General features: G+C 43.2%; 1 protein-coding gene across 1 annotated transcript; it reads right to left on the bottom strand.

Moving 5' to 3' along the window:
- Positions 1-411: 411 nt before the first annotated feature.
- LOC6501241 (neurogenic locus protein delta) lies at positions 412-25,869 on the bottom strand. The gene is made up of 6 exons (XM_001954796.4): positions 25,077-25,869; positions 19,326-19,637; positions 15,902-15,968; positions 11,776-12,024; positions 8,777-8,831; positions 412-6,762 (listed from the first exon to the last, which is right to left on the bottom strand). Exons 1-6 carry the CDS (start codon positions 25,131-25,133, stop codon positions 5,013-5,015), a joined length of 2,490 nt encoding a protein of 829 aa, XP_001954832.1. The 5' UTR covers positions 25,134-25,869; the 3' UTR covers positions 412-5,012.
- Positions 25,870-27,225: the final 1,356 nt, after the last annotated feature.

Here is a 27,225-nt window from a genome sequence, read left to right as displayed (position 1 = left end):
CGGCTACCTGAACCCGGGATCCGTTGATCTATGGTCAGATTAGGCTCCTCCTGCTCCCTGCCCTCTCGGGGGCTTCACACTCTATTAGCTGCAGCTGAGCTTCTATCGATCGGTTGCATCTGTAAACGCTTACACAAATATTTTATCGATTTCATTTGCATATGTATCTCCCAAAGCCGATAAAGCCCCCAAAAACGCAGATTGAAGCTTATGCACTCAGCTACTTCAGTTGCTAAGCCTCAGCTCAAACTCAAACTCCAACTCCAACTCAAAATGTTCTCAGCTCATAAAATACCACTGTGAATCATTGTGGCCGCCCGGTCCCCCAGATACTTGGCCCTCTCAGGCCCCATCCGATGCGACTGGGAGCTCTGATCTCCTCCTCGTGTCTGCATTTCATTTATTGTGTAATTCCCTACAATGTACTTTTGGTCGCCACGGATTTCTGGTCTTTGCTTTTGAATTTGATTCTTGATTTTATGTCAGTTTATTTATGATAAGATGACCTTTTTTCTCCTTTTTCCTGGCTCCTTCATCTTTTTTATTCCAATTTTATTTTGTATTTTTTTTTTTTTGGACGTCCCGAGAAAAGGAGTCTTGTTTCTCTAGTTCTCACTCGGTCGGGCTGGGCTCCATGAATGAATGGATGAATGAAGCTCATTAAATTATGGATCACTTATGCGAGGGGCTGGGAATCTGCCAGCGAAATATATTGAAATATGAGTAGTAGACACTTGGAGGAACATCTTGAACTTTTTATTTTTTGGCATAATTAAAAAATATTGAAAACGTGAGATACATTTGTATCTTGGCGTCTATAATTATAGCTTTTTCTCTCACTGTAAAATATATATGGTCCTGAATAAAAAACACTTTTCAGGCAATTACTGTATTTAGCTGACAAAGTAACCAAAACTCATTTGAAAACCCTCAGCAGCTTCGGTTTACTATTCGGTTTTCGAGTTCGAGCGGAGATTTGTTCGGTGTTGTTTTGGCTTTTTTTTACAGCAGATTTTCAAGATCAACAACGCAGCGTCACGAGAAGAGATGAAAAGCGAGATCTTTTATGGCGATTAGTGCAAGACAATGAATGCACGATGGATCCAAAAAAAAAAACCCAAACAACACAAAAACAGAAAATATTCGAAAAAAAACCTTTTTTTAAACAAGAGTGACAGAGACAGAAGTTAAAACAACAAGAATGAGAACAAGAACACTGAATGGTTTTTTTTAATCTTTTTTTTAAGTTTTGGTTTCTCGTTTTTGTTGTCTCGTATTATGAGAATCGAGCCAAACAATTTTCAACGCGCTCAGACAAAGGCATAAATGCGGAATGGGTCTGGTCTGGGATACTTCATGTTGGCCTTTTATTTTCCATTTCTGACAGACTTCTTGGGGCAATATTACTGTCAACGAATATTCCCATTGCCGTTGTTTATCTAAACATAATTGAAATGCGTCCTCAATGGGTTAATTTGGTGTGGAGCAAGGGGCAAACGTAAACACAATTAGGTGCCAAAAAAAAAAATAAAAAAGTGTTTAAAAGAGAAGAGATCACCACTTGGGGAAATCTCCACACGGGCCAAGATGAAATGACAAAATCTAGAGTAAACCAACTTGATAAACAAACACTGTTGATGATCATTGATGATGGTCCGTTTGGGGCTCAAGTGTGTGCGGCGACCTAACAAAATATTGTCTTAGTGCATTTTAATGGTTTAACCCCTTGAGAACGGGCCGATGCATCTTTGCCGCAATTGTGTGGTAAGCGATATGCTGGCCATATCCAATTGCAGCACACCTTCGTCTTCTATTGTCCCTCCCGCTGGCTTAATGACTATTCAGTTTGTAATGCAAAGCTTACACTCAGCCGAAATGTGGGGATGAGTTTATGGATAGAGGGACTAGAGGGACTAGATATTCACTAATCTAATTAACAATCTAAGTCTGTAAAAATAGATCCATAAGATACACGAATTAAACCACTGCTGATTCAACAGATTTAAATCCTCTTTATCATAGATTTTTATTTATAATATTTTTTCCCAGTGTAAAGTTGCTTAATTAGGCAGCATCAGAGGCAGAATCTCGAGGTGGACGCCGTCTCGTCGCCTATTTCTCCTTTAGTACCGCCGCTCAGTTAGTAAATCAGACAGATACGCACTCGACGGGCAGGCAGGCAACTTCATTAACAGCCTCTCGGTCCGGCCGTTTAAAAAGTAGAAATAAACTATTATTTATGATTATTGTGAGAATTTCACAATGGCATGCAAGAATTTATTGTTAATGCTCTGTTGCCCTCCTCACCGATTTTGCGGTGTGTTGTGAGAGAGTGTGATTTGTTGTAATCTTTGCTTTGGATGCAGCACAGTGGTTGCATTTTATGCAACTTATGTTTTTGTTACAAAGTAACACATTTTCTGATTGGGATTTATGGGAGTTAGGTAACATCTAGCCGGATAAGAACAAAGTTAACTTTTTGCTTTACTATTTTAGGAACATCATAGTCAGGTTCCACAGTGGCCTCTTCCAAAGTTAGCACAAATCAAAGAACAAAAAGACAACTAAGGCATTAAATTTTTAATATTTTCTGACTTTTAGACTTTATTTTTGTGGCTATGTTGGCACTAAAACTGCCATAAATAACTTTTGTTGTTAGTTTATTTTTTTTTTTTGGCATTTTTGCAATTAAAATGCCATTTTACAGCCAAGACAAATTCCTTGATTTTGCATTTGCTTTTTAGCCAATATATATTTGGCTAATTGTGTATATATAAACTTCCTTATAGCCAGCTTTCAATCGACTTTTAACGCACTTTTAATAGCTGAAATTATCCATGATTTTCCCAACTTTCCCAACCAAATAGAAAACATTTTCATTTATAATTCATTCATAAAAATTTTTTATTGTTTTTTTTTTTAGTTTTTTCTTTGCATTTTTTGCTTGTTCGTTTTTTTTGTGGCTTTTTTGTTTGCTTTGTGTTTTGAATTCATTTTTTAATTACTAAAAAATTTCATAAAATTGTTTAGACTAAATTGTAAGTACAACACTAAATTACAATTGTATGCATGTAACTACTATTTTATGTTTTTTTTTTTTTCATTTTCTTTTCTTTCATATAAATATTTTGTAGGGTCCTTTACTTTTTACAATCTTTTTGCGAGTGCTTTCTAATTTTTTTGTTTCATTTTTTTCGGGTTTTCGTTTGCAATAAAAATATAAATTACTAAAAACGACTATTTAAAAATTAAATATTTATAAAAAATATATGTGAGTGGCTATAGCTTAAGTCCTGTATGAGAGCAGTTTACAGGATCGGAGAACTTTATGTACAAGTTGGATGAGAGAACTGTGATAGCAAATGTATAAAAATATATATACTGTGTTCGAGTTATCAGATTATTTGCTGCACAGTGTGTTTGTTTAGCACTTTTACAACTAGTTTTCACTTGTTTACACTAACGAGGAACCATTTGCAATTTAAACGTAGTTTTGTGGATTTAATTTTGACATTCTGGAATTCCGCAAACAGTTTTTGCGTTTTTCGTGCTGCACATTGTCTTGTTGTCTTCGGCTTTGAGATCAAAATTAAATTGTATAAACCTTTTTGCATAATAACAAAAATAATAATTATAAGACTATTGGAGACTTTGAAAGAACACGAAATTTCATAGGTTTTTGTTTGTATAATCGCTTGTATATTTCATTCATTTTTTACTTAGTTTTTGTATCATTTTTGTTTTTTTTTTTTTGTTCAATGAATATTCAAATTTTCATAATTTTTTTTCTTTCTTTCTTACAATTTATAAATTCAATACATTTCGTTTACATTTAGCTGCTAACTACAAGTATTATTGACTTCATCGCTGATAAATGCTCCAAATGGAATAGGCCAAAAAATATTATAGAGGTTTAAGATTGACAATAATAAAAAATTATAATAAAAATAAAAAGATTAAAAATCGGGAGAAAAAAAATAATTTTGGATAGGGTAGTAAATTAGAAGTACTTAAAATAGAATCACTAAATTTTTTGCTTGTCTTCGTTTGTTTGTTTGTTTGTTTTTAGGGTCTTTTAAATTAACATTAAGCTAGGGTCGAGTTAAGTTTAGGGCTTCTTCGATTCGCTACATTTACAAATACATAGTTAGAACTAAATAGTCGAGATAGTCAATTTATGTAGTTTTTTTGTGTGGCTTTTCATGTTTTTCTCTTATCCTTGTCGTATATCGATGTGACCTATAAGTACTATATACAAATCGCCCGATCCGGACAACTGCCTTGCATAGAAAAGCAGTCCCGTGCGGTGCGGCGTCAATGAGGAGGTTTCTTTTCAATCATTTAGCATTAGATTACATTTAGTCGAGCGTAGGCTAATGTAGGCTACCATTACTATTTACAATTCATATCGAACTAAGTGAAAAAAATAGATTAAATTGAAGCAGATTTTTCAGTAACATGCAAAACGTCAAAACGTGTGCAGAGTCATCCCTCTGACTCTGTCGTCCAGTTTGGTTCTTGGTCTTGATCTAAATTCTATCTAGCAATTGGTCAAGTAGTTTTTAGAGTGGTATTTGGGGGCCCGAAACAATAAGTTTTTTGATTTTTCTTAGGGCAGACTTTATAGTGTATTACTTTGTGCTTACGTCAGTCCTTTGGATTTGTGTCCAAGGTTACGAAATCTGTTACCATTGGCCAGTTGGGACATATTGTAGGTTTGGTTTAAAAAATGCCAATGCAATTATAAAATCTTTAAAAAATATTTTCAATATTGTCGAAACGGCTTTGGTTACAGATTTGGTAGTTATTGTAAAATTTTCAGGGAATTTCACGAGTTATGCTTGTTACAGATTTATCTTTTCTTTTTTGCTTTTTTTTTGACGACTAAAACTGCTTCAATCAACAACAATATTTTGGCGTCTCTCTCACATTTCGAACCCAACCCAGTCTTTTCTTTGTGTGTGTGCTGTTAGCTTCAACAGATTCTCGAGATCTCCTCCGGTTTTGGGGAGTTACATGTGCGGAGTTCCGCAGACGACGGACCGCTGTTGTTGCGCCGTCCCCGCTCCGCTGCCCGTCGCCGAGGCGGCGGCCATCAGTTGCGTGGAGCAGGCTCCCGCCACTCCAGCCGCCGCCAGGGATGGCCAACGCTGGCTGCAGTAGGATCCCTCGCCGAGCACGGAGATCCGCTTGCCCTCCGCTGCTCCCGGAGCGCCCTTCGAGGAGCTGCCGGCGGGTGAGGTGCGGTGCATCAGCGTGGGATCTGTGTTGAGCTGCTTCTGGGACTTAGCCCGCTGCAGGGGAGCCACACAAAAATCCGAGTTGGCATTGTTGTTGTCCGCCGGATTGGCCACGTATCCGCCGTACATCAGGCATTCGTCCGCCGCAGCTGCCGCCGCCGCTGCCGCAGCAGCCGAGGCGCAGATGTTGTTCACAGACTTGTCCCACGTGTTTTTGATGATGTTGGGATTGCCGGAATCGAAGGTGAGGCCGCCGCTGCTGCCTGTCTTGCCGCCCAGAGATGATGAGGCGAGAGCCACGCCCACTCCGCTGCCATTGTGATGCAGAGTGGCCACCGCGTTCTGTTCGTTCTGCTTCCGGGCTTCCGCGTCGTCCTTCTCCTGGGCGCGCTTGCGCTTCCGCTTCATGCAGAACACCACACAGGCGGCGATCACGGCCACCAGAGGCATGGCCACCGAGAAGACGGCTATCAGAACCACCTGGGCGTTGGTCAGACCATCGGCCCTTGCTTGGTGGGTGGCTCCGTACTGATGGGCGCCGAAGCTGACAGAGGCGTAGGACTCCTCGTCGCACTGTTCTCCGCGGAAGCCATTGGCGCAGACGCACTCGAAGGAGTTGACCCGGTTCATGCAGGTTCCTCCGTTGTGGCAGGGGGAGCTGCTGCACTCGTCAATGTCCACGGAACAGTCCTTGCCAGTGAAGCCGGCCCGACAGGTGCACTGGTAGTCGTTGTTCAGGTTCGTGCAGGTTCCTCCGTTGGCACAGGGTCTGATCAGGCAGAGATCCACTTTGCTGCTGCAGTGAGTGCCGTGGAATCCGGGAACACATTGGCAGCGGTACTGGTTGACCATGTCGATGCAGGTGCCTCCGTTCTCGCACTCATGGCCCAGACAGTCGTCAATATTGGTTTCGCACTTGGGACCCGAAAATCCCACCGGACACACGCACTTTCCATTAGCTTGGCAGGTTCCTCCGTTCTGGCAGGGATTCGGACTGCAGTTGTCCAGCTGGAGTTCGCAGGTGGGTCCGCTGTAGCCGACGGGACACTCGCACTGGTATCCCTGACCCTTGCCGCCCAGGCCCGGTCGCACATTCCGGCAGATGCCCTTCTGGCAGGGTTTATCCGCGCAGGTCAGGACTTTCTCCTCGCACATCCTGCCGCTCCAGCCGTTGGGGCAGTGACACTTGTAGCCGTTTTTCGTCGGTGGCTCATCTACGCAGGTGCCGCCGTTCTGGCAGGGATTGACCTCGGCGTCGCACGAGTAGATCTCCCGTTCGCAGTCGTCGCCCACGAATCCGGGGGCACACTTGCAGGTGTACAGTCCTTCGCCGGTGTTGAAGCAGGTGCCGCCGTTCTTGCAGGGCCTGTGATTTGTGCAGTAGTTGAGGTCCTGGTTGCAGTAGAGACCGCCCCAGCCCTCGTTGCAGATGCAGGTCCAGGGCTTGTTGCAGGTTCCGTGGATGCAGTTTGGTTCAATGACGCATTCGTTGCACAGAGCTCCCTTCCATCCCAGCTGGCAACTGTAAAAATAAGAGAAAACAATTCGGGTGGTTAGTGTGGTCTTCGTTGGGTTTGAAGCAGAAACAGTGTGACCTTATTCCTTCAAACTAAGCCTTAAATACTTTTACGTACTACAAAACATCCAGATATCTTTGACTCTGCTTACTGAAGCGCCGCGAGCGGTGGCTTACTTTTGAGTCTCCATCACCTGCTCCACGCACTATACCTTGCCCCCTGGCTCCCCCCACACTTGTTTGCATGCCACGCTTGATTGCAGCCAGCGAAGAAGAAGACGCTGCACAAGAAAAAGAGCAACAGAGACCGGAGACCGGAGAGGGAGATGGCTTGTCAACTTGAAAAAGTCGCATTCGCAATTGAAATGAAAATAAGGCGAGTGTCTCTCCGCAAGAAGTCATATCCGCACACTCGAAAGCAAGAGCCCCAGCCAGTTGGAGAGTCGAAATATCTTTGCATTTCTCACGATCATAAATTGATTTCGTACCAAAATAAAAGAAAAAGAGGACTGTTTCCTCTGCAACAAGTAACGCAGGCACGCAAAAGACGCACGCACGCTCGCTGGCTCGCTTGCCCCAATCCCCCAAGATGCAATGCAAAAGAGCCTTCACCCACAAAAATTTCAATAGTTAATAATTCAAACTAGCCGACAGTCAGACAGACAGTTAACCTGTTGAGTAGTGGAGGGCCAGGTGGAAACCAGGGGGAGGCAGGTGAGACAGACAAGTAGTAATTGATATGCGTCAGCCAGTGTATGCCACAAAGAAATGTCAAAAAAGCAACTGCCAACTATCCGCAACATGTGTTTGTTTGTGCATTACCTTATTGTGTGTAGTGTTATTGTTGCACACAGTGTTTTGTGTGCCGTATTGCTGAGCCGTATATGCGCTTAGAATTATTAAAATATTCCCACCATCAAACAACCTGGCCAAGTGGCACGCATACCCGGGCGTAGCTGCGGTTTCCAGCTAACTTCCAAACACAATTCGATTCACAAAACAAACCAAACCAATCACCTTACCTCGCCACTACCTTGTGTGCTTCACACAATGATGTGTGGATTTTGGAGCTCTTTTTTATTTGGCACAATTATCGGAGTGCTGGACCACAAAATGTTTGATTTCCGCCTGGCTCGCAGCCCAACAGAGATGTTTATTGGCCAACATAATGCATAAATAATGAGCAACATCCTCTCGACGTTAGAAAATCAATTTGGCAGATCGCTAGTGTGCCAATAACAACTCCTAAGCCTCCAGAAACAACATATCTGATTTTAATAAATGTTATGGAACAAAACATTGAGTTGGCAATAATCCTTTTCGTACACAGCTGGCTGCCACTTTTTTTGAAACATTATGCGGCAAATAAATGAAAATATTTGCCAGCGTTGTCAAAAGTGTTCGCTTACACCTTGATGGGCAGAAATGTGGGAAAACTTCGGTACTTGTAATTCAATTTGGCCGCCTGGCACAATTGTAATGCAAAACCCCGGCCAAATCAAATGACATCGCGCCGTCGAACCGAAAGAATTTCTTGCGCTCGTCGAACAAAAACAAAAACGTGCAAATATATAAAACGATAATAAAAATAAAAAAATAATATAAAAAGAGCTGCAAAGTGTTTTTTGCCCTTTTGGCAAAGTATTCCAGCGAATACTCGGTAGCAGTCAAACATTGGGCATTACATTGAAAAGGTGTGTCCCAGTCCCATCATGATGGCAGTTGTGTCTGTTTGTTGCTTTTGCCATTTTTTTTTTTGTTTTTTGTTACAAAAAGCAAACAACAAACACAAAAAAATAAAACGTGCAAACCCAAGGAGGACAAGAATCATCATTAAATTGAAGCCAAGTTAGTTGGGGCTTCATTAGCAACAGTTTGCTGAATAAATAGGCACTCTACAAATGGCATACTTTGGGAAACTGATATATTGTCATCATAAGATGTTGCTAGGCATGTCTATAGTCACTAGTTTAGTTCACAAAGGTCCAATCAAATATTTAAAATCAAATAAGATACTTACACGCATTGGTTGGGTTTCTCGCAGTGTCCATGCTCACAGCCCTTGGCGCATTTCGCTGCAAATAGAAGAGGGGAGAAGCATTTAAATATAAATTAATTGAAATGTAAACTATACGGGTGTGGTGTGGTGGGATGGGGGGTCGAAACACTTTCCAAACAGCTTAAATGGCCTCCCCACCTGCTGCCAGTGGGGGACACCCACTCTCAACTGCCTCGGCCCACTCACAGCCATTCTCAGATCCATCAAATCGAGGCAATTCCGAGGCGGCAGAAGTGCCGAAAAAACTTTCTTTTTCACGCGTCTGGCAATGAAAATCTCCCAAAAAGATGTCTTTGGGAAATAAAACAAAGCGGTGCGGAGTAAACAATAGAAAAACGTTTAAAATGTTTTAGCACTAACTAAAAAAAAAAAAAAAAATAAAAGGAGAAACACAAAAAACTATAAAAATGAATCATGGCCAGTGGCTTTGAAACTTTCTGGCGAGTGGTGGTCGGTGTGAGTGTTTTGAGCCAAGCAGGAATAACTTGTTTCTAAGGCCAAAAAGGAAACACACAAAATGAAATAATCCCATGGCCAGGAGAAGAAGTAGCAGTCGCAGTCGCAGCAGCAGCAGCATCAGCAGTCGAGGCTGAAGCAGCTGAGGCGGAGGCCGTGGCCCAAAACAGATTCCCAAGCTCAAAAGGTTCGACGAAAACTTCGATTGGAAGCTGGAGCTGTAGCTGGAGCTGGAGAGCTTGAAGTTCGGATCTCTGAAGAATGTGGCAAACATGTTTCTTCTGCCGCCGAGAGAAGAAATAAGAAGGCAGGAAGTTGGGGAGTTGCCACAAGGGCCTAGAGAGTGTAGAGGGGACGGGGGCTAAAAGTCGTGAACAAAACTAAAAAAGGCAATGCCAAAAGGAATCCACAGAACCCCTTGGTGGCGGCGGTGGTGGCTATGGCGATGGCGATGACGATGGCGATGGAGGTGGCTAAGGAAGGAGCCTAGCAGCCTGCTCCTCTTTAAACCAAGCCGAGGAGTTTCATTCAGAAGCAGGCATCGGCGGCAGGAAAATTGCTAGAAAATCACAAAAACGTGTTCTGTTCTGCCGCTGCCCTCTTTTAATATATATAGATGGAGGAAAAAAGCGTAATATTGGCAATGGCCAATGATGTTTATTGCCAACCGCTGGAAATAGATTTTCTCGGCCAGAAAGTGAAGTGAACTCCCAGTCTGGTGGCGGGAGATAAGTTCACACGCCCGAAGGCACCAAATTGATAGAGATTATCCACTCAATCGAATGATATACGGCCCATTCCAGGTTACTTTCACTTTTAGTTATAATTCTCAAGGCTTCCGTGTCCCCCGTGTCTTTTATGAAGTATCTCGCAGATGTATCTTTTTAGCACCCACAGGCCGTCCAGCTGCCGAAATAGCTCATTTCCTTGAAATTAACTCCGAGCTCCGGACTTCATTCATACGCAACTTGGCCGAAAAACAAAAAACGGATTGTGAAAAAAACGTCCGAGACCTTTTGGGCCAATTTACTTGACCACTTCCACTTGAACAGGCCTTCCACTCTCTGCTGTTTATATTTTTTTTTTGTCGGTTCTGCAGCCTGCACGTTTGGGCTTTTTATTTGCTCCTGCTGCTGGAAAATAATTTTCGCACATGTGTGAGTGTGTGCCTTAATTTAAGCTCATTTTTGCGCATTTAAGTTGAAAATAAAATATAGGAGGCAGCCGTGGCAGCCGAAGAAGCAGCAGCTGCCTCTTCCGCTGGCAACTTGCTAAACCGGCAGCAGGACACAAAAATTATTTGCCCCGAAAAAAAAGAAGCAGGAAAAAAATAACCCAAGAAGAGAGCATGGAGAAGGGAAGACTGGAGTGGCGGAAGAAGCGAGGCCAGTCTTCAGCAGACTACGACATTTAAGGTGTAATCAGACGTTGCCACAGCCCTAAAGGAAGTTTGTTCTTGGGTTCGAGTTCGGAGACTTCGTCTCCTGGTCCTCAGAAATGTTCGGCATGCAGACGATGAACCAAACCGATCCGTTCCGATCCGAACCGAACCGCTGTGCTGCTCTGTATCTGTCTGCGTATGGTACAGATACAGATGCAGATACATCTACAGGTACACGGAGAAGAGCCACGGTACCACACCTTTTTGGTCCGAAAAACCTGGGCCCTTGCACTTGGCGTGGGAAGATTTTTGTGTTCTCCGTCCGATCTCCGGACTCCGCATCATCACTTTTGTGTCTGCTCTGATTCACAGTTGAAAATGTTGGTAGAGGTAGCTGGAAACGGCAACGGCAGCCACAAAACTGGCAACTACAAAGGGCTGCCCGAATTTTGTGTTCGCTTCGGGCCCTAGAGTTCGTTAGACGTTTTGTTCTTTTGAATGACAAATGACTTTTCCCCCCGATAACTTGGGCATTTTGTTTATATTTTTTTTGAATGCTCGTTTCCCGAACTTCATTGATTTTTAATTTATTTGTTTGACTTTGATTTTTTCCACTCGAGATCCATTTTCTGTATTCAAATTTTGTAGCTCGAACTTTTTTTAAAATAATTTTTTCTTGTCAACTCATCGCCGTACGCATTCAACAATAATTATACTTTAATTCGTTGGCCCAGGCAGTCGTCTGACTGTTTCTCTGACTGTTTTCGGGTATTGTGTACAATCATCTCATTTGATTTGACAAGCAAGTGATTTTCAATAATAACGAGAGCTGCCAGCAAAAAATAACTAAGGCTTTGAGCCACTTGACTCGGGAGATCGGCAGAAGCAACAACAAACACCGGGCCAAGTGGTTTCGGCCCAAAGAATGCGTTGAGTGCTGATCGAGGCTATTGATCCGTGAGATATGGCTTTCTTGAATATTTCATCAGGTGAGGAAATTTCGAATTAGAGGAAACTATTTGATTCTATTAGATTTATTATTTGCTAAGCTGTAACCAAGCGTTGTAAAACTCCCACACCCTCCCATAGTTTAAGGAAAATATAGTTAAAACTTGGTACTTACGTATGTGACAGTAATCGCCCTGCCATCCGGTCAGACAGATAATTTCGCCCGTCTCCGAGCAGGTGGAGTGGCCGAATGAGTCGTCGCGGGGCCGGCAGAATTTCGCACAGCCGGATCCGTAGTAGTTTGAGTCGCAGGTGACACGGAAATCGTACTCCATCGAGGTAAACTGCGACTCCGATTTGTTGGACTTCCAGTCGGAGGACACCTCCAGTACCTGCTGCACCAACAGCCGGTGGATGAGCTTGCCTGTAAAGATCGGGACCACGATAAGTGTGTGAGAACAAGTTGAGGCCGGCGATAGACTAATGAAGATTAATTGGGTTAAAGATGATCCGATGAGATGGCGCTCGAGGCAGAAACCCATGCCGCAGCCCATTGGAATGCAACAAATGAGCAATAGAACCGAAAACCCACAAAAACCAAAAACGGAAAACTGTAAAGCTGAAAACTGAAAACCGAAATCGAACGAAGAAACTTGAATACACCCGTGTACCCCCGAAATGCAATTGCTTGTCACAGAGTCAAGTGCTCGAGCTGAGGTATGCAGTTTGGTTAGGGTACGGAGTACTACTTGGTATTTGGCGATGAGAGAGGCAAGCTGGCAGACAGACACGGGGCATGGCATGGCATGGCTAAAATAAAAAAAAAATATATAATAAAATGAAGAAAGAAAAAAAACTGGGCAGCAGGCAGACCGACCGCCAGCCAAGCTCGGTAAAGTATTTTTCAGCTGTTCGGCGACCGGTCTCGACTTTGGATGGGATGGCAACTGGCAACTGCAACTCGTTTGTGTGTGTGTCGCGTATCTACAGGCACATTTACACCGCCACAGCAGATACGGATACCGATGCAGATGCAGATACATGTGCAGCCGCATTATGCCATGGTCTATAAGGTAAATTGCAGGTGCATGACTATTCGAATTGCATGCAGCTAAAGCTAGAGCTGAAGCTGAAGCTAAAGCTAAAGCTAAGTCGAGTTTGGATCGAGTCGAGAAAAGCCAACATAAATCTCCCGCAATGCCAAGCCGCTAAGATATTTGGCCAAGAGCCAAGAACAAAACAACAGAAGAACAGCAACTAGAGCTGCAAGTGGCACACAGTAGCAGCACAGCAGTAGCCTCCAGGTGAAAGTGAAAACCAGAGCACCGATGAGAGGGAACTCACTCTTTAGGCCATTTTGCTCGCAGGCGATTGGGTAACAAGCCAAAATGTTTGCCCAAATACATCGGAGCGCATTGTCAAAGCTATATATTGCACATATGGAGCGGGTTTATTGACAAGCGGCCCAACTGGTTGGCCAATAAAAATATTAAATAAAAACTGCACCAACTCCAAATACTCACTAATTAATTACCAAAAATATGCACAAGAATTCTCGGCTGGCCAGTTGGTTGGTTGGTCGTTCGCTGGCATAGTTGCATTTTTGGCCTTTGCCGAGTCGTAGTCGTGTGTGCTTCACCTGCCGGCAACATGGAAAAGCGTTCAATGCAAAAATCGCACCAGCCGACAACATTCCCCACAGCAAACACAAAAAATTGAATTGTACTCCGCCGTGGTTTTATTTACATTCGTTGGCAGACACACAGACTAATGCGATAAAGCCCATGGGATTTGTGGCATGACAGGTTATTAGACAAGCCGGCGAGAGACGCACAATTTCTGGCCTGGCCCGGCCAGGTTTAGCCAGTTTTTGGAAAAGCATCGGAAAATAAATGTATCAGGCAAATTTTGTGAAAATATTTACGCAAAGCCAGCTCCTCATAATTACCATGGACGGCTTTCGCAATGCCTGGAAAAGTGATTGGCTAAGTATTTAAAGATTTTTGAATTGTGCAACGATGGAATTTCTCCAGAGAGCTAATTAAAAAGCAATTAAATCTACTATACTGTATACTCAGTCTTGGCCTGTTTGTCAGACTATTTAGGATACAAATGAGTGAAATTTGTGTGCAACAAATTTTCAACAAGAAATCCAAACTTGACTCTGACTCTGGATCCTTTACAAACCCCCCCCTCGATTTATATATATTTTTTTTTTTTGTTGGTTTGCAGCATCCGCCTCCCCAAGTATCGCTGACTTGGACTTGAGGAATTTTTTCGAAAATACCATTTTATCAAGACACACGACGACACAACAAAAACGAAAACAGCAACAGCAACAACGACAAGTTTTGTGGCAGACACAGAAGACAGCAGACAGAATACAGAAGATCGAAGGCGAAGTCCAAGTCCAAGTCCACAGAAACAGAGTCTTGTTGCCGGGCTGCCGCTTCTTGATCCAATGAGTTAAAATTAAAAGATAAGCATTTTAACAACATCGAACCAGGAGAGCAGCGGCAACAACGTGCAACTAACAACTTTGGCATTGGCAGAGATTAATTGGTAGGTAGGGATAGGTGAGGAAACAGCTCTCTGGACTCTGGAGTCTCCAGTGCGGACGGACTCCAATGAAAATCTCGAGAGCCATGAGTTGAAAGATTTTGGTTGAACGCATCAAGCCGAGAGTCTCGAGAATCACCTTGCAATACCTGGTACACTGTGAGAAGTTTGCTTAAAATGTTTGAAAAGAAAGGATATCCTAGGTATGTTTCTAGTCTGACGAGAAAAGGACTTTCGAGATACTATCTTATTGATTTTCAGATTAGGAACATCTTCATTTTCAAACGAAAAGTTATGATTTTCTGCGTGCATTCGCAGTCAGATTCTTTTTGCCCAACAGGTCCGGTCTGTGGGGCTCTTGGCCATTTCGTGGGCCCCTGGCTCTGGGCTCTGGGCTGAAAGAAAACCTGGCGAAAAGGTCGCCATGTGCGTGGCCGTGTGCGTCTCCCTCTCCTTTATGTAATTTATGTTAAATGAATATAACAAAAAGGAGCTAAACTCGTTGGCAAAACGCTGTGGCATAAACTCGCTGTGCAACTCCAAGTATGCGGGAGATCGTCATTCGGCAGGCAGTCAGGCAGGCGGCAGCGAAACGAGTAAAGGAGGAAAAAAAAACTGTGTTGCATACTTTTAAATAATGAAATTAATCCTTGACAGGCGGCGAGACTAGGAAATCTCGGTGTGCAGAAATTGAAATTGCAATTGCAGTCAGGAGGAGTGGGGAGTGGGTAGTGGGGATGCATCCAACAGATACTTGTACCGATAAAGATCTATTAGCCTGGGACCGCCTCGGAAATTAGCCTGTAGCCGGGCTGGCGCAGCGGGAAGCCGGCCAAGTGAAAATCTGTTAAGGAGCACCGCTCTCCACCGAGGGCGAAACAATTAAAATTCCTTCAAGGAATAGGGCAAGTTAAATTTAGAAAAAAAAAGGAAAAAGAAAAATGTAAAAGACAAAAAACAAAGAGAGAATAACATGATAGAAATTCCAATGAAAACTCCATAAATCTCCGGCAGAAGAAAGTGCAGGTAGCTAGGCCCCGAGCAGGTAGCTCCTTCCTTCACTCTTTTATCAAATTGTGTGGGAAAATCGTCAACAAAAAAATGGGATTTTATTAAAACTCAGTGCTGAGCTGGGATTGGGTTGGCTTTGTCAAGGACTCCTCTCCGGGCAGATCCTTGTGTGGTCCTTATCGGACGAAGACAATCAGTTACTACACACAGATCCATGTAGCATTGTTCCAAGACGGATTACACACGATCTGTGGAAGACAATCGAATCGGCATCGCCTTGGACTAGCATTTTTAGATCGTGATTTCCAGCTTAATTGCATTTTAAGCAAATGAGGGATGGGCTTAACTTGAGCTCAGCTCAGCTCAAGCTCAACCTCAGCGCACACTTCCGTTCGAACTTCAACAACAAGCAGACAACAAAAGGCGACAAAGTCTGGGCCACATAACCCCGGTTTATCCCCCAGTGTGTGCATGTGCTGTGTGTTGGTTATTTAAAACCACTCAATACCCCGGAAATCTTACACTGAGCGAGCGAAGGAGCCTAGAACCTGCCAGAGTATCGAGTTGCAGGTTGGCGATCGTCCGCCTCGGGGGCTCATACATTTTTTGACAGCTTTCGATCATCACAGGAAGCAGGACGATGATGAGCTCATAAGTCTGGCGAGGAATTCTCCAAGGAAGTAATTTAACGGCCTGAAAAGTATTTCTTTTGGAAAAAATATTTTACTTACTTTTTGATCGCGCATTGGCGGTCAGGTTTGTGTCGTGCCAGGCTTCGACGATCATCGAGAAGGTGCCCTGTAAGTCGGAGAGAAGAAAGGAAATGGTTAGATAGGCTTAAAGAAAGTTTACCTCCCTAGGAAATGACTGGCAATATAAGTTATCAATCCGAATCGTCTGCAACTAATTTTGAGCTAATGGGACGCTCTCAAGCCCCCACACCGAGCACTCATTATAAAGAGATTATGACAGGCGGCTGGGCCAGTCAAGACACCCACACAGCCTCGGATGCCGTGCATTTGAAATGCAAATCGGCAACTACCATATAGCATAACATATAGCTGCTGCAACCGGCAGGCAGCGCCCTCAATTCACACTTGATTTCAAATGCAGCTGAAGCTGAATGCTGAATGCTGGCTGCTGCTGGAAAAACCGGCAGAGATGACACAAAATCCAAATCCAAATGAAAAACCAGCCTATGGCAACTTTTGCAGAGGTGTCAGCTATGGCTGTGGCTGGTTTCCATGGGCGTAGTGCTCGGATTGCGTAGAGATCCCAGATCCAAGCACTCAACTAACTGCATTGCATGTAAATGACTAATTTTTTCCGATTCGACCAACTTTCGATTTTGCGCTTTTTGCGTGGGCGAGGGCATGCACGGAGCTGTAGAGATGTAGAATTAATTTGGTTGATAAGCCGGAGTTGCCGATTGATTGCATAACGATTGCCATTTGGTGTGTCAGACATTGAAATCTCTTCTATTTGTCGCTGGTAGTGCTATTGCAATTTCTGTTGCGAATAAACGTTAAAATTTATATGGGCACGACAGGAAGCAAATCAGACATAGATGATCAGCTATAGCCGCTAAACACAATGGGAAATGAGCAGGAAAGGTAATAACAGACGAATGGAAACGGAATAAAATGAAATGAAGCGCTGCGATGGTTTATTGGTTTTATTGTCCAGAGAAATAAACTTTTCAACAGTGGCTACGTGATTGCTTTGGTTGGTCGTCTGCATAAAGTTTCCCGTCCGCGATGCACTATGATATTGTGGGAAATCTCCACCAGGCGGCTAACGTGTGGCATTTTAATGCCGCTGGCGATTCGTATTTTATTCCTATAATATTAATTAGAAAACAATGAAATCTCAATATGGCATATTTATACAGCCCATCTATCCGGGGATAAGCGATGAAGTTGAAAGATATTAAAACTTATAGCCATTTCTTCAAAGGGAAGTTGGCATTTTTCACCTCAAATGTGCTTCCTCTGTGCAGATAAGTAAGAAACGAGTACTCTGCTCTGCTCGTGCCCCGGCGTATGCCAGATCCAAAAATAAATGAGGCAACATGCATCAGCGGCCGCTTAGTGAGTATCGCGTGCGTCGGTGCTGTATATCAACGTCAATATCCAGTACATAGGGATTTGGAGTCGGATAGGGTGAAGTTCGGTAGTAGGAGTGGCAGTGGCAGTGCCAGCCAGACACGTAGCAACAGGGGGACCAATTCTCCAACAAGAAGACACCAGCCAGAAGACAGAGGACAGAAGACAAGACACTCGGACAGGCTGGGGGACAAGAGTAGCAAAGTTCAATACGAACAAGAGGAGCATGAATGCTGCCTGCCATCGCTTGACTATTTTTAGTCTTCAAGGGGCGGCAGAGGCGGTTGAGAGGCAGGGCTGGCAACCCCCATGCAACATCGCCAACATCTTTTGGTGTGTTGTCTCTGGCATGCGTTGTTTTAATTAAGTGCAACATTAAATTAGTTGGTGCAGCAGTCGCAGACACAGCTATAATTAAGTTTATAGTTTGACCTAGAAATAGTTGGAGTTTGGGAGTTGAAAGTGCGCGACTAGAAGCCCTTAAATACTAGTTCTAAATATAATCCCTAATCCCCCTATTTTTAGATGTCTAGAGAAACTAGACTATTTTTATGTGGTAGTCTGAAAATTTCCATAATTTCTCGTGCATTTGGCGTGTGCCTTTTAAGCGCTCCCTGCGACTAGTTAATTATGCTAGCCCACAGTTCGCTAATTGTTTATTTATGCCTTCCCGCAGCAAACCGCTAAAAATGTATGCAGCTTACACATTTCACGTGCCAAACATCTTACGTCCGGCAGTCCTCCTAGCCTCCCCCTGCCGGACCATGACTCGACTATGTGTGTAATGATAATAATAGTGACGCTGCACATGCGCAACACTCGACAATTAGGAAGTAAAGTGTCTACGCAGAGAGGAGTCTCTCAAAAAAAGGGGGATAGCGTGTATATATCTCTGTAGGAAAGGTAGAAAATAAAAACACCCCTTAGGCTGCGGGCGCACTGACACAAAAATACGTTACAAACTCCAGTTATTGCTTTGAAGCTTGAGTGACTTCTTCGTTTCTAGGGTGGACCCATCAGCGTTCTCTATGGCGGAGCGTCTTGTTGCAATAATAATTAAGAAATGCACGGCATACCGCGATATACATACTTTTCCTGGCCAGTCGAGCTGAACAGAATGAAGACTAGCTAGCCTCTGTGGAGGTATTTCAAAATTTCAATGAGCACACGTGCGCTCCAAAGGGAGTAATAAAGGGGGTAACTTCTTTGACAAATAAATCACCAAAAGGAGCTCTTTAAATAGTACCAAGTATTGGAGATCTATCTAGTAGTAGTCTATTAAAAAGGTAGACCTTTTCCAACTCCCTGATTCTACTACAGCTTATAATAACTCCACTTATCGACAGGGGAGTCCCTGTTGTTCATATATACTTATATTTATAAACTCATATACCCACAAGAGTCAGGGAAAAAAGTAACGGCTATTCCAGGAGCTAGGGGTGGTTATGTGCTTATAACCTTGTGTGCCAGCGATCTGGAAATTGTCGCTCCGGATCGGATCTCTGGTGGTGGAAGGGCTTGGAACTGCTGGAAGTGCTGGAAGTACTGGCAGTACTGAGTGGTGCGATATGGTGGTTCACTGCTCTGGTACTCTGGTGCTCTGTGGTGCGGTTCGCGCACGCGTTTTCAGCGCATTTTTAATAGCCGACAGATGTTCGGAGCGGCGTGTGCGCCAACAACCCTCGACAAGGACGCGCAGCGGAAATAAACGCGGCGGCCCTGGGGAGTTCTTCCTACGAGGCTCAAAAAAGGGGAGGGGCCGGGCAGGCAGGGCAGAAACCCGTCTATAAAAAGCCCAAACAAATTAGCAAAGATGCCGCACGAATAAGTTTCCATTTTTGCCGTTTTCAGAACGGCAGAAGACAACTTGAAAATTTTTATTGAATGACTGAGTGAGTGACTGTCTGGCGACGTCGCAGGGCGAGTCTATATTTAAACGCCACACATCTCGCCAAGCAATCTGTGAGAGCTGCCAGCCCTCCGATGTGGGGTATATCTCTTCATAAATCTGTAATCCCTTATGGCTACTGGGATTTAGGGGTGTACTTACCGGCCAGGAGAACTGGAAGCTGAACTGGATGGGGTTGGAGAAGCCCTTGTTCTCCAACCGCTTGGCGTCGGTCAGGTTGACCGAGTTCTCGCCAAGGATGGGCGTCACCACGTCCCCATAGGTGCACGGCGAGGTGGTGTCGATGGTGGCCTGGTAGTGTTTAAGGCAGACGCGAAACCGCGTCTTGCAGCTACCGAGGCACTTGCCCGTCGCCGCGTCCGTCTCCCCGCTGCAGCAGCGTCCCTCGTGGTCGCGGCCATGCTCGTTGCTGAAGTACTTCAGTCGCAACTCGAAGTTGCCGGAACTGTGAACCTGCGAACGGAGCATTTTTTTTTATTATTATTAGTCAAATCAAATTAAAAAGCAATTCATTAAAAGAGGGACAAAGGCAGGGTGGTAGAGTGGCAGGGGGGCGAAAAAAAAAATCAGAAAACAAAGAATGCAGCTCCCAACAAGACGATAAATCTTTCAACGTGGTATTTGAACAAAAACTGAAATTGCAGAGGAATTTGCAGCAAAAGCGGCAGCCGAGGCAAGCCCCGGCCCCGGCCCAGGCCCAGGCCCAGAGACCAATGCAAAGGACAAAACGAAAACGGGCTTATGAAATATTAAGAGAACCAACCGAAAAGCCCGGCCACATGACAAATGCTCAGCAAGCGGTCGTTTTGGATTTCTTCGACCCCATATACCCCATACCCCCACCCATCCATCCATCCCTCCATCCGCTCCGCTCCGCTTCGTTGCGGTCCGATTCGGTTTGCAATAAATTCCGCTTCGTTTCCCTGGCCCGGGCCCGGAGCTTTCTGCTCGACTTTCGTTTTGAAGCACCGACCATATTTGCATATTCGGATTTGCAAATTTGTTTGATGGCCGTCGTCTCATAAATTTCTCAATTAATTTGATTCCGACTTTTATGCGATGTCGGGCAAGGTGTGAGGGAAATTAGCTAAATGGGTCAGAGGCATGTGTTGGATTGATTTTCTACCATTTTCTGTCTAAGGAAATTGCTAATTAATATCAATAAAAATTTTTAAGTCAAGGGAAGCATAAAAGCATCATTAAAAGCTTTCAAAAAATTGTACATCTCTTTCTTGAGAGGGTTTTTTTCTGGAAGGGAAATTCTAACTACACCACGATTTGGGAGCGGGTACTTAAGATTTAATTATGACTTCATCGCTCGGAGGCCGTAAATGGGCTGGACAGCCGGCCAATGCCCAAAAATAGGTGCACTGGCGCGGAGCTATTGCTCCGTTTTCTATAACTGTTCGGCAATTAACATTTCAGCCACAACAAGTGAAGCTTGTTAAAACGACAATTTAATTGTTAACAAGACATGAGCACAGCAGTCAGTCGGACTTTTTTGTCGGACCCCTCTCTTTCTCTATTTATTGTTGAGTGCTCCACATGTGGCTTGGGAAGTTTTGTTGGTTTTCCTCGCTTCCTCCGCTTTTGTACGAACATGGGTGTTTAATTGCTCAATTAAGCAGAAGTGCGGTCTAGAGATGCTGTGTCTGGGCGCTTTTAGAGAGTCACAGGTGTAATCCTCAAAGCAGAATAAAGCGTGTCGGCAGGCAGACAATAAAAACAGGTGTGGAAGAGAAGATTACAGAAAAGTGTAACAAAGCTGGCGCTAACATTGTCCAGAGAGACAGCCCATGTAATTGTTAAATCACTTAAATGACAAGAAAAGTAGAGCGCCATAACGAATTTCAAAAGTTAAAATCTAATCAACATTACTATTTTTTTATTACAAATAAAAATTTATGTATAGCTTTATGGCAAAATAATCAATAAATCACTTGAGACGAAATTTAGAACGTCTAGAGTAGCGTTTTAAACGCAAATCAAACAAACTCAGACGCCAAAACGAAAGACTTAGGCAACGAACGCAGACAAAACAAAAGCAACAAAATGTGTATTAATAAGCAGCGCAGGAGAACAACAAAAACAAAACGAAGGCAAAAGAGCAGCAAAAAAAAAATAAAAAAAAAATTAAATAAAAGAAGCAGCAGCAGCAACAGGCAGCGACTGCGCAGTGGCAGCGAAGAAAAACGATGAAAAAATGTTCAAGTAAAACCGAATTGTTTCCCACGGCATACGATTTTGCCGGTCAACATTGACGGCCGCAGGAGAGGGAGCGAGAGGAAGGAGGCCCCAGCCCCAACTCTGGCTTAAGCCAGAGCGAGAGAGCACCAGCCAAGGTGTAAGCGAATGGACGCCAGGTGAAGAAGAGCAGTGCATGCAGCCATATTGAAAGATCGCCGAGAGAGCCAGCCAGTCAGCCAGTCAGCCAGCCAGCCCCGAGCTATAACAGTTTGGCCCAGAGAGGCGGCCGAGAGAGAGAGAGAGCCCAGCCAGTTGGTGGTTGTCAGCTGGAAAAGAGCAAAACGTGACTTAAAAGTGAATTGGAGCCGAGCTTGGGCCTCTGTGTATGTGTGTGTGTGAGTGTGAGGGGGGGCTTAGTCTTGGCTTACAAAAAGTGCAGCTGCTCCGAGGAGAGCCGAAGAACTGAAGAGATGGGGAGCTGGAGAGCTGGAGAGTTGGAGAGCCGGAGTGGAGCTCCCCAAGCAAAAAAACTTGTTTTCAACGGCGCTTTGAAGAAGAGCATAAATATGCGCAAATAAAAAAAGAAGCTGGCAAAAAAGAATTAATAGACTATCAAGAAAACGATGCTGCGTCTGAATTAATAAAAGAAATGGACAGAGAGAGGGAGAGAGAACAGGGCAAAAAGCGTTAGAAAAACCATTGAGCGGAAGGACGGCTAGTTGGGCGGATGGGGCTGACGGGGGAGGGGGCGTGGCTAATGGAAAGCCAAACTAAAAAAAAACTGTTTTGATACGAAACGAACAAAGAGACAAACAAAAAGCGCCCACAAACAAAGGTGCAGTTGTCAAAATATGTACACAAAAAAAACAAAAAAAAACACAAAAATTCAAAAATCAATTTGCATAACACACACACACTCTCACACACACACACTCGCAGTGGTGGGAAGAAACTAAACAAAAGTGCAATCGTTAAAACCACAATAGTTTTGTCCAACAGTTGACACCAATTTTGGTAACAGTTTCTCACACTTTTCAGGTTTAGTTTTCAATATTAGCTTATAATTTTAGTATTATTATTTAATTAAAACTGTAAACTATTTATTAAGCTATTTTATCTTGGCTAAATTCTTTTGGAAAAATGTCTTCTAGGGGGTTTCACCTTGCACAATTCCGCTTTATAACTTGGCCCTCTCTACGGTGTACACTTGTTCTTTTCCGTTTTTTATTTGCCTTTGCCTTCAACTATGAACTCCACTACGCTTGAAGACCCTTCCAGGTGGAACTTGAAAGCCAGCGAATGCCAGCTAGTAGCGAATAGCTCTCAGGTGGGAGACAGACACTTGTTAAAGTGTTAGAAAATAGTGCGTTGCATTGTTTACCTTTAGCTCGAGTCGCTCTTTTTAGCCGTTCTTTGTGGCCAAGCCAAGTCTTTGTCTCAGTTCCCTGTTTCTTGGCCAGGTACTCCTATTTTTTCAGCGATCACTCAAGCTTGAAGCCGCTACACAGCGGAAAATAGTAATGTTTTTTAAAGGTTTAAGAAACAATTCTAAAGATATTCTTCAGAAGATACTGATTGAAAATATAATCGTAAATAGCATTTCTTTTAATAATAATTTAGTAACAAATATAAACACTTTTCTTTCTCTGTTCCTAGTTATATCTTAGTATTTTCCCCTCTATTTTCTTTTTTTTTGCCATTTCCACGTCAACTTGACGGAAAGACTGACAGGCAGTTGTTGTTGGAGGTCCAAAGAGACATAAAAATGTATGAAGGCACGCATTTTCATTATAATTTTCCTCGACTTTTCCTACAGGTGTTTGTTTTCATGCCCTTTTTGTTGGCCCTGGCTCTGGGACGTTGTTTATTAATCATTTAAATTCATAATCATAGTCATAATCAACCGTTAACAACGGGCTTGGGAAACAGTTAGAAGCGCAAGTGAATCATCGCATTAGTGGATGTATTTCAGTCACTGTGTGGGAGATTCTAAATTGCAATTAATTATGCTACGCCGGGCAGGGGAGTCGCAAAAGAGAGCACGCAGAGCTCCCCCAAGTCGGCTCCATTCATTCATTCATTCATTTCCATTCCTTGGTGGGTGATGGAGAAGTCCAATGTTAATATGAAAATTGCACAAACGAAACAGGCATGGGGACTACGGTTATTGGATAGTATAATTGAAAATTAAACTCACTGCGAAATTGTGAGAGTCTCTATGGAACAATAGAATGAAAATTGAATAATATTGCCTGGCTAATGGCCGGCAATTAACCTGTGATATTATTTTAAATGGCAAATTAAACTAAATGTGCCCACTTTCTGCCAAAGAGTAGAGATATGAGTCAGAGTTGAGGGAGCCGCTTCAAGACCCCAGGAGGTTGCTGTCGAGACACTTTTTGGAACGTTGTTAAAATTAGCGACTAAATAAGAGACTGGCAGTCAGGTCCATTGCGTGCTCGAGAGACGGAAACCAGAGGCCAGGCCAGAGCCAGGCCAGAGCACATGCAAAGTGCACCGAAAGTATAGAGGTTTTTGTGACGAAAGAAATCATAATTTTTAGCTATTCTAAAGATTAGAAGTAAGAGAAACTATGTGTTTAATTATGTATTTTTTTGGAGGAAGATTAGGTTTAAAGTGACACTAATTTTCTCCACGTGTAGCCAGGGCCTGCTGGCGTTAAAGATCAATGAAAGCATGGCACAAAGCAACGCCAGAAGAAGTGGGGAGCTGCAGAGGAGCAGCAGTGGAGCAAGTGAAGCTGCGCATGTGTCGCCGTTGACCTACGCAGAGTGAAGTAAACCGAAAAAAAAAGTCGCATGTAAAAAGCGCATGCAAAAAAGCAGGGGGGCGGGAGCTGCGGGGAGATGACAGCCACAACGGCAGATGTTGCCCAGCATCTGAGTCTGTAGCTTCCAAGTATAGGAATACTGAAATCGAGCGGTTTTATAATTTTTTGCTGCTGCTGTTCAGACGGCATACGCCGTTGGAGGTAAATTTTTATGTTGGGGCTTGATTTGATTATATTTTTTTTGTTTTTTTTTTTTTGGCCTCAAGAGGGAGACGTCAATTTAAAAACAATAAAAAGAACTTCCTCGGCGAAAAAAATTAATTAACTTGAAGAATACTTCAAGTTTTTAATATTAATTCCATTTCATGAAAAACTCATCCATGTGCTGCGTGTAGTTTTTTCGGGGATGGACCTGTTTTCCATTCGCTTCGCCTGTTTCAAAACTAGTTTTTTCTAAACACCCATATTCGGAAGGGGTGATCGTAGTTTCCACCCTTAACGAAATTTATCGAATTTATGTCGGTTGGCTCAGCTGTTTCTCCCTCGAAAAGTTCTCAAATTACTGGCATTTGGGAGGGAAAAAAACGGGCATTTTCGACTGGATTTTGGGATAGATTTCCCCGGTAATGATCCCCGATCGAACCCCCATTAAACCACCCACATTTCTCTCAGAATTCTGAGAGACAAACTGATGGTCTGGCAACGCCAGGAAGCTCTTCTAAGCGCCCCGTTTCCTTCGCACTCACACGGACACGCCACGCATGCGCAGCTCCCATACAGCGACAGCTGCAAGCTCAGCGGCGCATGGCGCATGAGAGGAAATGCGAAGGAAAAGTGCCAAAAATACAGTCTACCAAGGTGGTGGGGGAAGGGAGGGAGGAGACAACTTGTTGGGGGCATGCCCCACCACTCACCTGCACGATGACTGTGAAGCAAATGAATGCTGTTAATAAACATTTAATCCAATGCATGTTTATTGATTTCTGGAGGTGGATGATGTGAAGTTGAGATGAGTGTCGCTTTAAGTGTAGTAATCCACGTGTGTGTGTGTGTGTGTGTGTGTGTGTGCAGCAACTACTCAAATTGTTTATTTTATTTGATTTTTTTTTGGTAACTTGTAGCCGCTGGCCGCGATTATTTGTCGCACATGGTTTGGCTATTCGCTTTTCGCATCTTGAGCTTTTTGTTGTTTTTCCTTCTATTTCTTTTTGCAATCTACACGTGCACGCGCCACATTTCGGTGTTTATTTTTAAGTACGCGAAACTTAAACTTTTATATTTTATTTTTATGTGACTCTGTGCCCCTTTCTCGCTTTTAGCTTCTAGCTTCTCGCGCCAAAGGCTATCGGAGGAGAACTAACGGCTGACGTTTCTCGATTTTTGAAAACACTGTGATCTTGGATAATTTATTCCTGGTTCTAGCACTTTTCAATTTATTTTCAAAAAACTGCCAAATTCGATTTGTGGAAATCGCTCGCTATCTTTCGCTTGGCAGCTCACTGGCACTATACATATACATATAGATCGTATTGACTTGTGTTTTTCCGCACTCCGACGACGGTTCGGTTCCCGGCTTGCCGCTTTTCCGACGACACCAAAGGCTATTTTTCGAAAAGGCCAAAAACACAACCGAGCAGATCAAAAGCGGAATTCGAAATGAGCGGCACCTCCGGACGCGGATGAGGTATCGTAGTATCGAGTTATATCGTATGCTATCGGCTATGGTCTTGCCCAGCACCCGAATACCCGAACACCCGAGCGCTGGGGGTTACGAGAGAGGTTCAACAGCTGATTGCTGAGAGACACGAGAGAGTCCAGTAGCACAGCGCAAAATATTGAAACAGAATTACAATAAAATACTTACAATACTTAAATGATGTTCTAAAAATTAAACATAATTTTACTCATTTTATCTTTAATATATCATGGTTTTTGAGGAAATATTTAAATTAATTATGAAAATGGCACATTTATTTAGTCTTGTAAACCCCTGACTATTCAGCACTTCCGCCCGTTTGTACCATATTTCAGGAATATTTTCCAATGTATCTTTCCTTCAAAGTCAAATTTTTTGTACTCTAAACTTCGTATATATTATTAAAAATAAGAAAATATAATTCCTTTGCCAAACTCTGTATCCTGCCTTTTGCAGCAAACTCCACAAAGTATCAGCTCAGAAAAACTTATCTTCCATATATTGCATATTTAATAAACTATTTTTCAAGTGTATTTCTTGTAAACCCTCGGCTTTTGTTCGTTTCTCGTCGGTTTTCGCTCTCTCGCGCCGCGTTTTTGCTCTCTTGCGGCGCGTTGAACATGTTTGGAGGCAAAAATTAGTACCTTTTTGCTTGCAACAGAAGGACAGATGTGGAAATGTTTCAGAAACATTGTTGCAATAACATGTTGCTAACGTAAATGATAGCTGCAAATAAAAGTTTTTATTTTTATTTTTCTAGTTTCTAGATTCTAGTTTCGAATTTCAGGTATCTTTTTAATGGTATAGAAATACAAAAAAATCTGATAACCAAATAGGGGTTGAAGTCATAAGCTAAGTTGCAAAATAGCACCACAAAACTCCTGCCCGTAAGGACGCCCTATCGTTTTTTATGCTTCTAAATTTGCATATGAAAAGGATTTAATTTATCGTTTCTGTTTTTTGGCGCTGAAATGTTGGATGCTCTGGCATTTTTTAGAGTGAGATCGATTTAATTCTGAGAGATAGAATTTTATTCAATAATATATATCCCTTCAGCTTTTTAATAAACTCAAACCTCTTGGTGGTCCTTGGCTTCTACCTTTTCTCGAAATAATTCTTAAGCCAATCACTATCAAGGAAAAAAAGATTAATTCGACTCAGTTTCTTTGGTCAAACATTGTAAATCACCTGGCAACGGGAGTCCCATCGCAGGGCCCTGATAAATTGACCAAAAGTGCAAAAGGGCTGAGAACCAGAACTCTCCTCGCGCGAAATAAAGTTGTTGAAATTTGTGCAATAAAAATCGGTCTTCATTAATTTGCATCGAACCGAGGGACATTTACATATTCATGAGAGCAGGAGGAGTC

The sequence above is a fragment of the Drosophila ananassae genome, chromosome 2L (assembly GCF_017639315.1).
Source record: "Drosophila ananassae strain 14024-0371.13 chromosome 2L, ASM1763931v2, whole genome shotgun sequence".
Taxonomy (NCBI): domain Eukaryota; kingdom Metazoa; phylum Arthropoda; class Insecta; order Diptera; family Drosophilidae; genus Drosophila; species Drosophila ananassae.
This window is presented reverse-complemented; position numbering and strand designations above follow the sequence as displayed.

Bases quoted from the DNA above. Each gene is read 5' to 3' on its own strand.
- LOC6501241 (XM_001954796.4), bottom strand. From the start codon at position 25,133: ATGCATTGGATTAAATGTTTATTAACAGCATTCATTTGCTTCACAGTC. The intron at 19,638-25,076 runs GTGAGTGGTGGG...CTCCGTTCGCAG, and splicing joins GCTTCACAGTCATCGTGCAG to GTTCACAGTTCCGGCAACTT. The intron at 6,763-8,776 runs GTAAGTATCTTA...TTATTTTTACAG, and splicing joins GAGAAACCCAACCAATGCGT to TTGCCAGCTGGGATGGAAGG.